The sequence below is a fragment of the Alosa alosa genome, chromosome 23 (genome assembly GCF_017589495.1).
Source record: "Alosa alosa isolate M-15738 ecotype Scorff River chromosome 23, AALO_Geno_1.1, whole genome shotgun sequence".
Taxonomy (NCBI): Eukaryota; Metazoa; Chordata; class Actinopteri; order Clupeiformes; family Clupeidae; genus Alosa; species Alosa alosa.
In genome coordinates, this window is record NC_063211.1 from 6,335,788 (window position 1) to 6,352,516 (window position 16,729).

Below are 16,729 nucleotides of genomic sequence, written 5' to 3' on the forward strand. Positions count from 1 at the left end.
TGTCCAAACATGTATTATGTGTGATCAACATCAATGGATCCCAAGAGCTTCTCAGCAGCCTTCTTGTTATCAATGAACTGGCCTTCAGGGATGACACTGGCATTTAGCACTTTGTATCTGGACAGAATAAATAAATGTCCATATAGCGCATTAGTTTTTCCTCTCTACATGCAGTATTGAATATGTGTAATACTTCATTGGCTTTCTATGTTCACCTTTGTTTGAAGTCACCATAAAGGATCCTGCTTGGGAAACCCTTTCTGCAGATTCTGATACCCTCCAGCACACCATTGCACCTGAGCTGGTGGATGACGAGGAAGTTCTGCATATAACCTGTCAAATACATGTCATGAGATCTTCTGTTCTCAATGTAATACATGAACAATGCACACATCTTTATTGACTACCAAACGCCCTTTACCTGGTTTCTTAATTTCATTTGGAATCAGGCAACGCACAAAGTGAGGATGGGTGCTCCTCAAGTTGGTCATCAGTTTGCCCAAGTTCTCCTGTTGAGATAAGAATGCAATCAAAACATGCCCTCACCTTTCTTTTAGATGATTGATTTGTTTGTTATTGTTTTAATATACATACCCTGAACTGTGATGACACAGTCATCATGGAGCCACCCTTCTTCTTCTTCTTCCCACCAGTCTCTGTTGACAAAAATTCATTATTAAATTATATATAATTATATATATATATAATTTCATAAATGGGATATTTTTGCATTAGCTTGTAGACTTGTATAGGTGTTTTGTTACCCTCAACAACAGGTGGGTACAAGACAGGCAGGAGTTTTACTCCCGACTTCTGGTACAGCTGCACAACAGAATCGTTCAGTGGATCCTTGTTCTTGTCCAGCCACCCTGTAACATTGTAGTCCACAGTGCCGGCATAGTGCACCATGGAGAAGTGGGCCTCAGGCTTGCCCTTTTTGGGCTTGGGCTTCTCAAAGGCCTTATTTTTGCCAAGATGCTGGTCATACAGCTTGTTCTTAAAAGTGGTGTCAGAAGCCTTGGGGAACATGCACTCCTCTTCAAGGATGGCAAAGATTCCCATAGGCTGTTGGAAAAATGAGCTTAGTTTTAAAAGTGGATATTATAAAACAATACAAATCTAGCACTTGGCTCATTTGACTGATTAAAACTGACCTTCTCAATGAGCTCAATGCAAGCAGCTAAGTCCATGCCGAAGTCAATGAACTCCCATACAATGCCTTCTTTCTTGTATTCCTCTTGCTCCAGAACGAACATGGTGTGGTTGAAGAACTGTTGCAGTTTCTCATTGGTGAAGTTGATGCATAGCTGTTCCATGCTGTTGTACTGTGATTGAAAAATAGTTTGTAATATGAATGTCCCCTATTGAAACTATACTACATTGTGGTGTGAGTGAAAAATGGTGTTAACTCATGCTTACATCAAAAATCTCAAAACCAGCAATATCCAGCACACCGATATAGAACTGTCTTGGCTGTTTAGTGTCCAACATCTCGTTTATACGGATGACCATCCACAAGAACATCCTCTCATAGATGGACTTGGATAAGGCCGCAACTGAGTTATTGACCTGAAACAGAATATTCAAGCAGTGGTCGTCCTATGCTCAGACACCAAAAAGTATAATGCTTATAGGATAAAAGCAGGTCATTTTACTACTAGTAATTCTGTCCAAATACTGCCAAGTGATTTGTGATCTTAAGTGAACTTTTTAGTGACTAAAATAATACCTGTGCCACAGTCTGACCCTTGGTGACATACTCATTTCCGACTTTCACTCTTGGGTAGCATAAAGCCTTCAGCATGTCAGCGGAGTTCAGGCCCAAGAGGTAAGAGATTTTGTCAGCATCTAAAAAAAGTGAAGCATTTTAGTGATTTGAAATTTATAGTGACAAATGTCATACTCTACACTCCAAACTAATTTGGGACAACATATGAAACAAGTTTGTCCACCTCAGTCTCCTCTCCCTAAATATTAACGTTTGTCCAAAATAGTGTTAGGTTAAAGGCTATATGGCTCACAAAAACATAAAGTTGTCTGAGTGACCATTGTTTTGTAAATGTTTGTCTTTAAATGTAGATAGATCCAGAGTGAAATTTAGAACATGAGTATACATACATGAATATACATATAACATGGTGGTATGACAATTCTGTACATGGTGTAGCATCGTTAACGTTACTGTTTGACAATCAGTCGTCCCGGGTTCACTTTCTGATAAAAGTGTTTACTAGATATCAGTCATATTTAACTTTAAATTAACATAATAAAATTACCTCAATGACTAAGAGTACCTTGTCGTTATTACTAGAACTGACTGATTGAGTAGAGTGTTGTAACCTACCCTCATTGCCATCAGGCTCAGCCTGCTCCTCACGCTGCTTCTGCTTGAATTTCATGTTGCCATGATGGAGCACAGCACCAGTCAGCTTGTAAATGGTGACTTTCTCATCTGGAGTGAAACCCAGGATGTCAATGGCATCCTAGAATGATAAATGATTTGATTATTTTAAAGGTATCTTCAAGAAATTGAAGAGGGGAAAACCCATTATGGGAAAACTTACATCTGTGGCATCCAACTCCTCTTTGTCATCAATGCTCGCTACAGCGATCTGACCCTGACTGCACATTGGGAAGTCATAAGGGTTGGAAGTGATGAGGCACATTTCTGTCGGGATTAAAAAATAATTTTACAAATTCAGAATTACATTTATTGATTTTTGAACGTTTGGTGAATATATTAACCGTACCTATAATTTCAGGCTTGTGGTTGGTCATCATCTGGAAGAAGATGTGGTAGCCTCTCTCATCAGGAAGCTGGAATGACACTCTAGACTTCTCCAGCAGGTCTTTTTACGCAGAGAAGGATGCATTTTCATTTGATACATTTAAGGCAATAAAAGAACATTTCTACTTGGAATAATTATACTTACAAGTCTCAATATCAGCGCTAGCCAGTTTTCCAGATGTGGCAAAGTGAATTCTGATGAATTTTCCCTGTTTGAGATTACATTTTGATATAACATGTTTTCATTTAGCTCATGCTTTTCACCAAAGCAGGTTCCACACGAGGAAATATTCAAGCATTCAATAAATATTCAAATACTCAGTAATAGACCTAAGAGTAACAATAAATACTGCATGATAGGGTTTTTCTTTTAACTCAAACTTAAGAAGTCGATTCTATCTAAAAACGAATAAAAAAGAAAAAAACATGTAAGAGATTAGATGAGACACTAAACTTACGAAACGTGAAGAGTTGTCATTCCTCACAGTCTTGGCATTACCATAAGCCTCCAGCAGTGGGTTTGCGGCAATAATCTGGTCTTCAAGAGAGCCCTGCAAGTCAATAGATATATTGTCATTGAAGTTACTGTCTGTGTTGGTATGTGATAATTAGCCTATAGACCCTTTCAACAATAAAAACAAAAACAATGCTTGAACGTTCTATTTGGTTCCTAATATACTTCCTCTGCATTAAGATAACATATGGAATGTTAAAACGGAAGCCTTGTGGGGCCAACTATGATGCTGATAATGGAACTCTCTTGAAAGGGTCTATAAATATGCAAGGGGTCTTATACCTTAATTTTTCCACTGCTGCCGGCTGGTGCCTCTGTCTTCTTCCCACCAGACACTGCAATTGTTGCAAAGTACTGGATGACACGTTTGGTGTTTACAGTCTTGCCAGCACCAGATTCTCCACTGTATTAAACAGAAGACATTGCAATTTTCTATATCACAATTACAAAGTGTACCAGAAGAGTATACAGAAGATAATGTAAAGGTTTAGCCTTTTAATAATGTAAAATATATAAAGTTTTAACCGATGCATGGACACTTACGTGATCAGGACAGACTGATTCTCTCGGTCTGTGGGGCAAAATAGAGATTGACATGAATGGTTAATTTTACATAAATTAATCAAATATATAATGTATTATTCAGTAATGGATTTAAAACTGAAAGCATACCTTGGAGCATGAACTGAAATGCATTGTCAGAGACAGAGAAGATGTGGGGCGGGGCCTCCACGCGCTTCTTGCCTCTGTAGGCATTCACCACTTCTGTGTCGTACACTGGGAGCCACTTGTAGGGGTTCACAGTGACACAGAAAAGTCCAGAGTAGGTCTAGAATGAAGAAATAAAGAAAATAGTTTTTTCAGCTTTTCAAATTCATTTTATTTTCTTAATTTGTTTAAAAGTGTTATCTTACATAGATCATCCATGCTGCATAACGCTCTTTGAGGTTATACAGGACAGAGGCTTCATTGAGGTGGGTCATCATGGCCATGTCCTCAATTTTGTCGTATTTGGGAGGATTCAAGGGGAAGACTTCGTCTTCCTTCACTGTCTTTTCCTAAAACCAATGCAGAAAACAGCTTTAACAAAGAGATCTATTCAAGAAACTTTCTGTGAAAATGTAATTTTAACATCAGAACAATTTCAACATCCTTGCTAAAGTACCTCCTTGGTTTCAAGCGTTTCAACAACGACTTTGCCACCTTCCTTCTTTTTAATTGTACCCTTGACGTACAACTCCTCTTTATCAACCACAAAGCAAGCACTCTTTGCATCAAAGGGTTTGCTTTGGGCCTCCATTCTCTCCCTCTCAGGCTTACGAAGGTAGATGGCAGCTTTGCCATAGGTGGCCATATCACTGTCCCCCATGGTTGCTGGTTACTGCATTAATCATAAATATGAAGAGCAAACAGTTTCAACATAAAATACTTTGCAAAATCAGACATGTACAGACACGGTACTGTAAATTAAGTGGTTGACAGTCATTAGGGGACAAAACCACAGTTGTTTGTCAGGCCTCATATGGAGCTCATCAATGTACATAGGGTACTCAAACCGCAATTCATTAAAAAGTAAAATACAAAACAGTCCTTTGATATCTAAATAATAGTGGAACCAATTTATTTATTGCATTATTGTCCTGAAATCTAACCCCATCCCCCATTATACTAATTTACACATTGAATATAGGGTTGGCTGTACAGCAGACGGTAGTAATGACATTGAATAGCAATGTGGTAAATAGGTCAATCTTTTTTCATGCGCCATCTGTAACATCTTGCTCTGATAGCACCACATCCTATACAGTTACAGTAAGTTCTATACAGTGTGTTGTTAAAACACATCAAGATATACTTAAAGTAGAGGGGTGCACCACATAGGCTAGTGGACTGTGTTTGACAGCTTGCGTGAGCCCATGCTATCACAAGCTCTTGTCAAAATCTAGCAAATAAGTACACACAAGCAAAAGTCTTGTGTGTAGTTATTTGGATATATGAAACAACACCAACAGCCTAGTTTACACAAAAACTTGCTAATGCGCTAACTGGCATCTATTTGAAATATTATCAGCAATGTGAAACTTTGTTTCACGGTATGTTCTGATAACTTCCGAACTACATAATAACATTACTCTTTCATATGCATGAGGCCCATAGCATCACAATGAATCTGAAGCTCAAACATAAACATAAAGGTGACAAACATACCTCTGCTGTTATTGCTAATTAAGCTGCTCTGACTGGAGGTAGCCTAATGTTTTTTGCATAGTTGCTGTTAAAATGCCTGCTAGTGCTGGGAATTTAAATACTTCAACACAGGCATATATTTTAGTTTATTATCAATATCTGTAGTTTTATTGCTTCTAGGCATCATTCTAATTGCAGATGGCTTGCCATAGTTTTAAAGGTTTAAACGCCTTACCATGGATGCACACACAATGGCAAGTAGCCTAATCAATCTTTCCTCTACTTTCAAGTTCATCCAGTGCAGATGGCTTGCCATATCTTTAAATGTTAAAACGGTTTGCCTTGGAACTGCCAGGTCATGGACAACAGCAATTGCAAAAAATCTTATCTATGGAGTCAGCTTTCAAGTTTATGTGTTCTCAAATGCTTTAATACATTTTATGTCTTCCCCTTAAAAGAGAATTCGATGGGTGATATTGACCTAAAGTGTATTGAAACATGATTTACAACTGTGAGCATTTAGTCTCCTATGTCTCATAGCCCATCTCGGCTTGTCCCTGCACTCCAAAATCTGGAGCGCTAGTTAGCCGATGCTACCAACAGCTTTTTCAATGGTGGTGCCCCGGGCATCGGGCTAACCATGCAAATAAATCACTGTTTTACACCCATTTACGAGGGCTCAATGTATCTCCACACTTCATTGGTAGACTTCGAGGGGCCCTGACATTTAAAACTAGACATTGAGAACTTTGAAAAAGCACTGGTAGTTTACTTACAAGACGATTTATACAGACAGTATCTTCACAAAGTTTACCGTTTGCAGCCATCTTGAATTTAGTCATGATAAATTCGAAAGCAAGTAAGAATGAACAGGTATGATAAGGGATCAGATTCCAAAAATAATTCAGTGGAAATGCATGGATTCCAGTTGCTGCCACTGAAAAATAATTCAGTGGAAATGCATGGATTCCAGTTGCTGCTACTGGAAGAAACTGGAATCCATGCATTTCCACTGAATTATTTTTGAATCTGATCCCTTATCATACCTGTTCATTCTTACCGTTGCTCTATTTATCGCGACTAAATTCAAGATGGCTGCAAACGCTAAACTTTGTGAAGATACTGTCTGTATAAATCGCCTTTGTAAAGTAAACTACCAGTGCTTTTCAAAGTTCTCAATGTCTCGATTTAAATGTCAGGGCCTTCAGAAGTCTACCAATGAAGTGTGGAGATACATTGAGCCTCGTAAATGGGTGTAAAACAGTGATTTATTTGCATGGCTAGCCCGATGCCAAAGCACCACTATTGAAAAAAAAGCTGTTGGTAGCATCGACTAACTAGCCAGATTTTGAGTGCAGGGGACAAGCCGAGATGGGCTATGAGACATACGTTCACACTTGGTATCATGTTTCAATACACTTTAGGTCAATATCACACCGGAATTCTCCTTTAAAACACAATCATTTTTTTAACATGCAATAGCCAAGCTAGTAATGCATGATATCCAATGTAGTGGATACATTGTTAATCAATATTTACAGCTTAAAAATAAATCAGTTCTAATACTAACTAGATTAGTATTACTACTGTAGTTACTTTTAACATGGGAGGTCAACATATTTGGATTTTTGTTGGCCATCTTGGATTTTTGGTATTACAAATGCAGTTACAACTGCTCACCACTGGGAGGAAGGCTATGGTGTTAAAGGAGAAGTTTGGTGTGATATTGACCTAAAGTGTGTTGAAACATGATACCGAGTGTGAACTTTTGTCTCATAGCTCATCTCGGCTTGTCCCCTGCACTCCGAAATCTGGCGCTAGTTAGTCGATGCTACCAACAGGTTTTCACTGGGGGTGCCTCGGGCATCGGGCTAGCCATGCAAATAAATCACTGTTTTACACCATTTACGAGGCTCAAAGTAGCTCCACACTTCATTGGTAGACTTCCGGGGGCCTGACATTTAAAAGAGACATTGAGAACTTTGAAAAGCACTGGTAGTTTATTTACAAGACGGCCTATACAGACAGTACCTTCAGGAAGTTTACCGTTCGCCGCCATCTTGAATTTAGTCATGATAAGTCGAACAACGAGTAAGAATGAACAGGTATGATAAGGGATCAGATTCCAAAAATAATTCAGTGGAAATGCATGGATTCCAGTTGCTGCTACTGGAAGAAACTGGAATCCATGCATTTCCACTGAATTATTTTGGAATCTGATCCTATCATACCTGTTCATTCTTACTCGTTGCTCGACTTTATCGTGACTAAATTAAGATGGCTACAAAACGCCAAACCCGTGAAGATACTGTCTGTATAAATCGTCTTGTAAGTAAACTACCAGTGCTTTCAAAGTTCTCAATCGATGAATGTCAGGGCCTTCGGAAGTCTACCAATGAAGTGTGGAGATACATTGAGCCTCGTAAATGGGTGTAAAACAGTGATTTATTTGCATGGCTAGCCCGATGTAACCTGGCAATAGCCAGATGAATTTCGCTCCGCCTAGCTCCACTCATCCATCTGGAACCGATCCATTGAAGTGTTGCTTCAGAAGGCTGGGTCTAATCAAAAAATGCTTGCATATGATTGAATAAGCCACTTGTCCGTCATCTATTGACGTGCTACTTCAACCACTCACATCGAAGCCAACCCGTGACGCTAATAACATACTCACAGTCCTTTCTACGCTATGTCACATCTATGAAACTCCCCCCTCGTCCCAGTTGGCTAAACCATAAAGTTGGTTGGAGAAATCACTCTCAATGGAAGAGGTCCCAGATGGATGTGAGTGAAGCTAGGCGGAGCTAAGTGGAACGACATTCATCTGGCTAGGGTCAGGTTAAGCCCGATGCCGAAGCACCACTATTGAAAAAGCTGTTGGTAGCATCGGCTAACTAGCGCCAGATTTTGGAGTGCAGGGGACAAGCCGAGATGGGCTATGAGACATACGTTCACACTTGGTATCATGTTTCAATACACTTTAGGTCAATATCACACCGGAATTCTCCTTTAAAACACAATCATTTTTTTAACATGCAATAGCCAAGCTAGTAATGCATGATGTCCAATGTAGTGGATACATTGTTAATCAATATTTACAGCTTAAAAATAAATCAGTTCTAATACTAACTAGATGTTAAAAGTAACATGGGAGGTCAACATATTTGGATTTTTGTTGGCCATCTTGGATTTTTGGTATTACAAATGCAGTTACAACTGCTCACCACTGGGAGGAAGGCTATGGTGTTTGGAGTGGAGAAGTTTGGTGTGATATTGACCTAAAGTGTGTTGAAACATGATACCGAGTGTGAACTTTTGTCTCATAGCTCATCTCGGCTTGTCCCCTGCACTCCGAAATCTGGCGCTAGTTAGTCGATGCTACCAACAGGTTTTCAATGGGGGTGCCTCGGGCATCGGGCTAGCCATGCAAATAAATCACTGTTTTACACCATTTACGAGGCTCAAAGTAGCTCCACACTTCATTGGTAGACTTCCGAGGGCCCTGACATTTAAAAAGAGACATTGAGAACTTTGAAAAAGCACTGGTAGTTTATTTACAAGACGGTCTATACAGACAGTACCTTCAGGAAGTTTACCGTTCGCAGCCATCTTGAATTTAGTCATGATAAGTCGAGCGACGAGTACGAATGAACAGGTATGATAAGGGATCAGATTCCAAAAATAATTCCGTGGAAATGCATGGATTCCAGTTGCTGCAACTGGAAGTTCACACTCGGTATCATGTTTCAACACACTTTAGGTCAATATCACGCCGAACTTCTCCTTTAAGCAGTAGTGTCTTCTGAAGTGGCTGATATGCAGTTACACCACTGCAACCCATACATTTACAGGGAAATGGCTTTTGAATAGCTGTCCACTGTAGTGACCATGCGGCACAGGGTTAATTGACTTTCCAAGTTTTCCATTTCCCTGTTTAAGTCTGTCCTGTGATATTAGGTAATTAATGGTGTAGTAGGCATATTGGACACTGTCTGCAAAGATTGCATGTGTCTATACAAATAAGACATTGAAAGGAGCTACAACTGTGCCATAGCAATAATCTTTAATGCTCCCCCAAATATTTACTTTACTAGAATGTAAGTAGCTTGTTTTAATTGTTTAGCTGTTCAGATAAATCAGATGTATTGTAAATCAGATGTACCTTACCTTTTCCTTCCAAAAGAAGATGAAATTTCCACAGTTGTTATGAATATCTAAAAATGATTTAAAAATAAATAAAAATAAAAATAAAATAGTATTTTAGTATATCAAAAATTTAATTTAGTAATTGTTAGTTAAAAGTGTATTAGTAGAGATGACACATTCTCTAATAGGAGCCACCTCCTTTCGGTGTCTGTGTCTGTGAAAGACTTACTGTGCACTGGAACCCCCCTTTCTGCAGCCCTCCCATACTCCAAGCAGGCCCTTTTATTGACCCTTTTCTGTCAACTAAGCAGATCTCTAATAAGGCAAGATGTGTTTGATTGATGTGTTTGGAAACATTTGATATGCTCATTATGATACAAATCTGTGGTTATTTTTAACTGAGCAGAAAAAATATGAATAATAAGTTAATGGAAGCGGCTCATTGAGCAATGTTGCCCATGAATATGTTTTATCAACAGAACAGTTGGCATATACTTTGATGCCAGTGTTGTACAAATGCAATTGTTATCATATAGCACAATTATAGAGCAATGTCTGCCCCATACGACTGTTTGTCTATGCATTTCTTTCTATGCATTTCTTTCTTGTTTGCAAGGGCTTTCTTGTTTGTATTCATGTGTCCGGCAACTTTGTGTGAGTTTTCATTGGTTTGTGAATCAGTTTACTAAATTTTGTTTCTCATTCCCATGTTGGCTTCCTGAAATTAATTGCATATAAATAATATATCCATCACATATTAATGTGCTGCATTCTATTTATGCCACACATAAGTAGCAAGTTTTGCTTTGGCAGTGATTTAAATAGTAACTTTTAGGGCAATATTCCAAAAGTGAAGAGCTCAGCAGTTTTATTGCTGGTGTTTGGTGACGGATTTCTTCTAAAGTTCCATAGATGCCTGGACACACTGCACTACCAAAAGTGCAAAATGGACAATACAGTTAAGAAATTAAAGCTTAAAATTAGGTATCACAAATAATAAGAAACAAGCCTGAACCAGCTTCCATCATTGTTGAAACACCATGCTGTCATATATATTTATTATTAGACTGTGTATTATGTTCCGTTCAGTTTGAAGGCAATTGTGTCATCCCAGTGTGTTGGAAACTGACTCAGCTTACATTGCAAAAAATAAATCTAACCAAATGTTATTAATCTTATATTGACTGATTTTAAGAAGTCTTCATCAAGTCAAATTTGCTCAACAACACACTTGTGGTGGTTCCAGTTCGTGAGGTGGTTCCCGTTCTTCCTGTGCCAGAGGATGAGTGGTTGACGGACGAGGAGTGGGACACTAAAGGTGTGCACCCTCTAGATGCCCTTGAGTGACAGCCTTGGCGCCCGTTCTGGTTCCTCGCCAGGCTCCAGTTTCAGCTCCTTCTCGCACTCCATTCCTGGCTGTTCTGGCTCCTCAGCACTCTGTAGGGCCCCATTCACGATTCTCCTCACTCTCACTCTCTAGTTATCATGTTTATGCATTGAGCTGACTCGTCAGTCTGATCTTGCCAATGGTGTTCAATTAACACATACATTTTGCCTAGTTGTTAAACTGGCTTTAGTAAACTTAAGACTCTGCACGTTGTTCACCCAAATTAGAGGCCCATCATTGCACATAAAGGATCCAAGCAACTTTCAGAGTTAATGAGTTCAGAGTCTAAGCATTTTTCACCTGGATGCTTGTTGCATCGTTAAATATGCACATTATTAAATAGTTTTGTATTGCATAGCAATATGTTCTTCCTTGAGGACACTGAAACTGACACATTTTAAAAGCATGAAAACCTTTTCACCACATTAGACATTTTTTAGAGTAAGCTGACCTTTAGTGTGTGAGTTACCCATGATCATTATGGTTTATTTGTCAAGTAAGAAATATCAAGTGAATAATGCAAAAGTTTACCCCTTCATTACCAGGTCCTGACTTCATAATAGGACATTCTTTGGCCACACATATAATTTCAAGAAATGTTATTGTTAGGGAGCTAACTTTGGGGTAGAATTGTCTTATAAAGATTTGTACATACTCGAAGAGGTATGCACAAATATATGTGTATTTGTAAATACAAAAACACAAATACACAAATATATAAAGTAATTTGTACAAATATGTGTGTATTTGTAAATATATTTTTGACATCTACAAATAAATATGTTTGGTTTTGTGTGTGGGAGGCGTTGGATTCTGCATTTGTGGATTTGTGAATCGCTATGTGGATTTGTGGATGACATAATTTTGAGACTTTCCTATCGCACAGCGATCCACAAACTATGGGGGTAGAATTGTCTCATAAAGATTTGTAGCCTAAATACTCTGTAAGGCCCGTCTTTTGCCCAAACCTTATGCATTTCTAAAGAATGCCTTTTGCAGTCAATTTACATGTGTGGATGCCTGTGTTTGATCTGTATTGTCTTAGCTGGCCATGGCCAAAGATCCCCAACACCCGCTCATGCATAAAGTGACCATTTGCTCCTTGTTCTGGTCCCTCTACTGAGAGATAACTCAGTCCTGGGCCTACTTGATGTCTTCTGGTGAGATAGGCCAACCTCATTATCATACAGTATTGCTCTGTAAATATGTGTTGTGAATAATACATTCATGTTTGGTCTTGAATTAATACTTGTAATGTGGGCAACAGTCTGATTATGGTTTTGATACAATTCAATGTATCTGTGCATAGTTGTAGATTAAGAATTAAACTGCAGCATAAAGTTATGATATCCACCTGGGCCACACCCATCCACCTCAGACAACAAAGGCTCTGATGAGTCGGGGGTGGCCCAAGTGAAAGATAAAAGTGGAGGCTCTGGTCCTCCAGGGGTCTTCTGTCTTCTTTTCCATCTTGGGGCTTCTTTTCCCATCTTCTCTTCTTTTCCACCTTGGACCTCTTCTCTGGGTCTCTCTCTTTTCCCCCTCTCTCACTCTTCCTCTCTCTCTCTCTCTCTCTCTCTCTCTCTCTCTCTCTCTCTCTCTCTCTCCCCCTTTCTCTATCTCTGGGTTTGTATTGTTTTATCTGGTGTATCTGTTATCTTTAACTTGTCAAGTTTACCTCTGTGAATTGGTTAAGTTTCCTTTGTTACCATTTGCTACTTTGTTACAGTAGACTATGTGAGTTTACTTGTACATTCAACTGAAGTGATATGGGTTACATTTACCTTTAAGACTTAATGCCTATTAAATTGTTCATTTGCCTACCAATCGGATAACTTCAATTCTCGTAGTGTGCCATGCCATTCTCCTCCATAGCTGATAAACTAGTTACTTGGTAATTGATTGGTGATACAAATTATTAATCAAATGGAGTCAGATTAACGAGTATGTAATAATATCATTGCCATTTAACTCTTCACCCTATTTGTCCACACAAGCTCTTTCAAGTGAGGATATAGCTCGACGTCTCTATGTTTCTGAGAGAATATAGACATATCATTTATGAGCGTCTTCTTACAACTCAAAGAGGTATGCACAAATATATGTGTATTTGTAAATACAAAAACACAAATACACAAATATATAAAGTAATTTGTACAAATATGCATGTATTTGTAAATATATTTTTGACATCTACAAATAAATATGTTTGGTTTTGTGTGTGGGAGGCGTTGGATTCTGCATTTGTGGATCGCATTTACAAATTATGTATTAATAATTTATTAATTATGTTTACAAATACGCATATTTGTACAAATGACTTTATATATTTGTGTATTTGTGTTTTTGTATTTACAAATAGGCCTACACATATATTTGTGCATACCTCTTCGAGTATGTAGGCTACAAATCTTTATGATACAATTCTACTCCCATAATTTGCTGAATAAGTAGAATAAAACTGTACTGTAAAAAGATAGTAATACCAGCTTCTTACCATACAACTTCTAACAGATGTACTTTTCCATGCAATCAACAAATACTTTTACAATGTACATTCTGCAACTTTATTAAGTTAAAGGAGTCATAGAATGGATGAACGGAGTATTTTATTTTGTTCTCTAAGGTTAACATAGAAGGTATGCAACTTCATAAAAATGCTCAGATGATATTTTACATTTTTTTTTAATTGAGGACAGGCCAATTATCAGTTCTGTCCATCATTGCTGGTAGGTAAAATAACTGCAATTAAATAGTCTTTATTAAATGCTGTCCAAATGCTGTATATTAATCCATCTTGTTATTATGACTTAAAACTGTCATGAAACCCTATGTTGTTTTCTGCAGGGTGGACAGTAACTATCTAGCCTGACGAGCCAGACCCACATTAAAATGTAGGGTCTGGGCACTCACCGTTGGCAGTGCTCAGTCCGAGGGGCGGGATAATCGGACAGCGCTATGAGTCCCATGCGTTTTCCCACCAGCGGAGCTAGTTGGCTAGTTCAAACTTTTGCCAACTTAAAAAAAGCTTAACTCGTGTCACACTGTTGGCCAACAGCAACATCCATCTTCTTTGTTTTCAAGTAGCAGGGAATTCAAGCCAAACCGTTGCAACTCTGCCATCAATCATTATGTTAAGCCCGCCTATCGACTCTATACACGATTTGATTGGCCTGACAGAAGTTTAATTTTTCGAGCTCACAAGCCAACGGAGAGTTGCTAGACTAGCCCTGGAAGCAAATGTAATTTGCTGCCGCTAGGGTGCGTCTAGATTTCTAGGCTAGTAACTATCTACATTTACTTGATTACTGTACTTATCATCTGTACTTTGTTTGAGAATTACAGTAAGTAATTCTTTAAATGCAATAATACAAGAGACCATATAGAGGGTCATTCTATGAAACGGGTGCCTTTTCCACTATAAAAATGTCAACACATTTTCATCAAAAGTAAACTTATTTTCAATTTAACCACAGCATTAAAGACATGATTACCCTCCAAAAAAAATCATATCTGCCCACCTCAGACAGACGTTTTTTATACATAAAAATGTATTGGATTGAAATGTAATGAATGTGACGGGGTGGTAAATTTCACTGTACACTGGAACCCCCCTTTCTGCAGCCCTCCCATACTCCAAGCAGGCCCTTTTATTGACCCTTTTCTGTCAACTAAGCAGATCTCTAATAAGGCAAGATGTGTTTGATTGATGTGTTTGGAAACATTTGATATGCTCATTATGATACAAATCTGTGGTTATTTTTAACTGAGCAGAAAAAAATATGAATAATAAGTTAATAGAAGCGGCTCATTGAGCAATGTTGCCCCTGAATATGTTTTATCAACAGAACAGTTGGCATATACTTTGATGCCAGTGTTCTACAAATGCAATTGTTATCATATAGCACAATTATAGAGCAATGTCTGCCCCATACGACTGTTTGTCTATGCATTTTTACTTTTAAGGCCAAGGGCTTTCTTGTTTGTATTTATGTGTCTGGCAACTTTGTGTGAGTTTTCATTGGCTTGTGAATCAGTTTACTAAATTTTGTTTCTCATTCCCATGTTGGCTTCCTGAAATTAATTGCATATAAATAATATATCCATCACATATTAATGTGCTGCATTCTATTTATGCCACACATAAGTAGCAAGTTTTGCTTTGGCAGTGATTTAAATAGTAACTTTTAGGGCAATATTCCAAAAGTGAAGAGCTCAGCAGTTTTATTGCTGGTGTTTGGTGACAGATTTCTTCTAAGCTCCATAGATGCCTGGACACACTGCACTACCAAAAGTGCAAAACGGACTGTATAGTTAAGAAATTAAAGCTTAAAATTAGGTATCACAAATAATAAGAAACAAGCCTGAACCAGCTTCCATCATTGTTGAAACATGCTGTCATATATATTTATTATTAGACTGTGTATTATGTTCCGTTCAGTTTGAAGACGATTGTATCATCCCAGTGTGTTGGAAACTGATTCAGCTTACATTGCAAAAATTAAATCTAACCAAGTGTTATTAATCTTATATTGACTGATTTTAAGAAGTCTTCATCAAGTCAAATTTGCTCAACAACACACTTGTGGTGGTTCCAGTTCGTGAGGTGGTTCCCGTTCTTCCTGTGCCAGAGGATGAGTGGTTGACGGACGAGGAGTGGGACACTAAAGGTGTGAGACCCTCTAGATGCCCTTGAGTGACAGCCTTGGCGCCCGTTCTGGTTCCTCGCCAGGCTCCAGTTTCGGCTCCTTCTCGCACTCCATTCCTGGCTGTTCTGGCTCCTCAGCACAGTGTAGGGCCACACACAGTGTATTAAGTTTGACGGATCCCTTAGTAATGAAAAAATAAACAATGCAAAATACTTTTTCTGCTTAGTTTCTTGACTACAGACAGACTATTAAAAATTATAGTGGATAGAATCCACTATCTTGAAATCTCCTGCTTCTTCTTCTCCTTATAACCTTTTCTTTTTACCTTTTCAAAAATGAATGCAGCTCAGATTTTTAAGCAAATTTATACTTTTTGAGAAATAGGGGATTAAACATGTAAAAAAACATTTTTTTCTCTGTATCACATCACAAAGGGGGCTCATTTAGAAGGGTCGTAAAGTAATCAGGTGCGGGTCCACCTGCATACAGTCAGGCGCTCCCTACACCACACTGCTCAATTCTCTTCAAGACAGTTTACGTTCTTGGTGTCTGCTTCGTCCAACAAACTACGACAAAACGGATGTTTTTCTACCACACCCAATAAACAATTCATTTGTATTTTCTATTTGAATGGAGCATCTAACTGAAGTCTGTTTTTAACGACTCGTCTAGATAAGTAAGCAAGTAAGCTGGCGTTACCTGTCATGAATTAGCAACACACAAGTTGCTACATCTAGAGAGGACATTACGTTTAACTGTAGTTAGTTTGATAATATTGGTATTACGTTGAGTAAGTTCATAACTCGATTAAGCGATTAACCGAGGATTCAGTAGGTAAGTTATATTACGTTAGCTAGACCTCAGGAATGTTTCTAGGCTCACGGTTGTGTGCAGTGTCGGCGGTAGTGCAAAGCCTTCACACTCAAATTGTCAGCCACCTTTTGCGATAGCCTTTAGCGATAATATGCCTAATGTCAAGTATAATGCTGCTGCGCGGCGGTCATATAGGTTTAGTCAGATTTTTTTTCTTCTTTTTTTTTCTTCTTTTTTTTCTTTTT

At 38.4% G+C, this 16,729-nt stretch overlaps 1 protein-coding gene across 1 annotated transcript; it reads right to left on the reverse strand.

Annotated features, from left to right (window-relative positions):
- Positions 1–7: 7 nt before the first annotated feature.
- Positions 8–9,908, reverse strand: LOC125288608 (myosin heavy chain, fast skeletal muscle-like). Its single transcript, XM_048235123.1, has 20 exons — positions 9,865–9,908; positions 9,657–9,703; positions 4,468–4,683; positions 4,217–4,360; positions 3,975–4,131; positions 3,846–3,873; positions 3,585–3,705; positions 3,247–3,339; positions 2,934–2,997; positions 2,751–2,849; positions 2,565–2,668; positions 2,345–2,483; positions 1,730–1,848; positions 1,420–1,569; positions 1,155–1,325; positions 765–1,065; positions 595–656; positions 422–509; positions 216–333; positions 8–117 (listed from the first exon to the last, which is right to left on the reverse strand). Exons 3-20 carry the CDS (start codon positions 4,669–4,671, stop codon positions 15–17), a joined length of 2,265 nt encoding a protein of 754 aa, XP_048091080.1. The 5' UTR covers positions 4,672–4,683; positions 9,657–9,703; positions 9,865–9,908; the 3' UTR covers positions 8–14.
- Between the last annotated feature and the right edge of the window lie 6,821 nt (positions 9,909–16,729).

Coding starts and splice junctions, on each gene's coding strand:
- LOC125288608 (XM_048235123.1), bottom strand. CDS start 4,671: ATGGGGGACAGTGATATGGCCACCTATGGCAAAGCTGCCATCTACCTT. Junction 1,570..1,729: donor AGGGTCAGACTGTGGCACAG/GTATTATTTTAG, acceptor ATTCTGTTTCAG/GTCAATAACTCAGTTGCGGC. Junction 1,066..1,154: donor GCATTGAGCTCATTGAGAAG/GTCAGTTTTAAT, acceptor TTTTTCCAACAG/CCTATGGGAATCTTTGCCAT.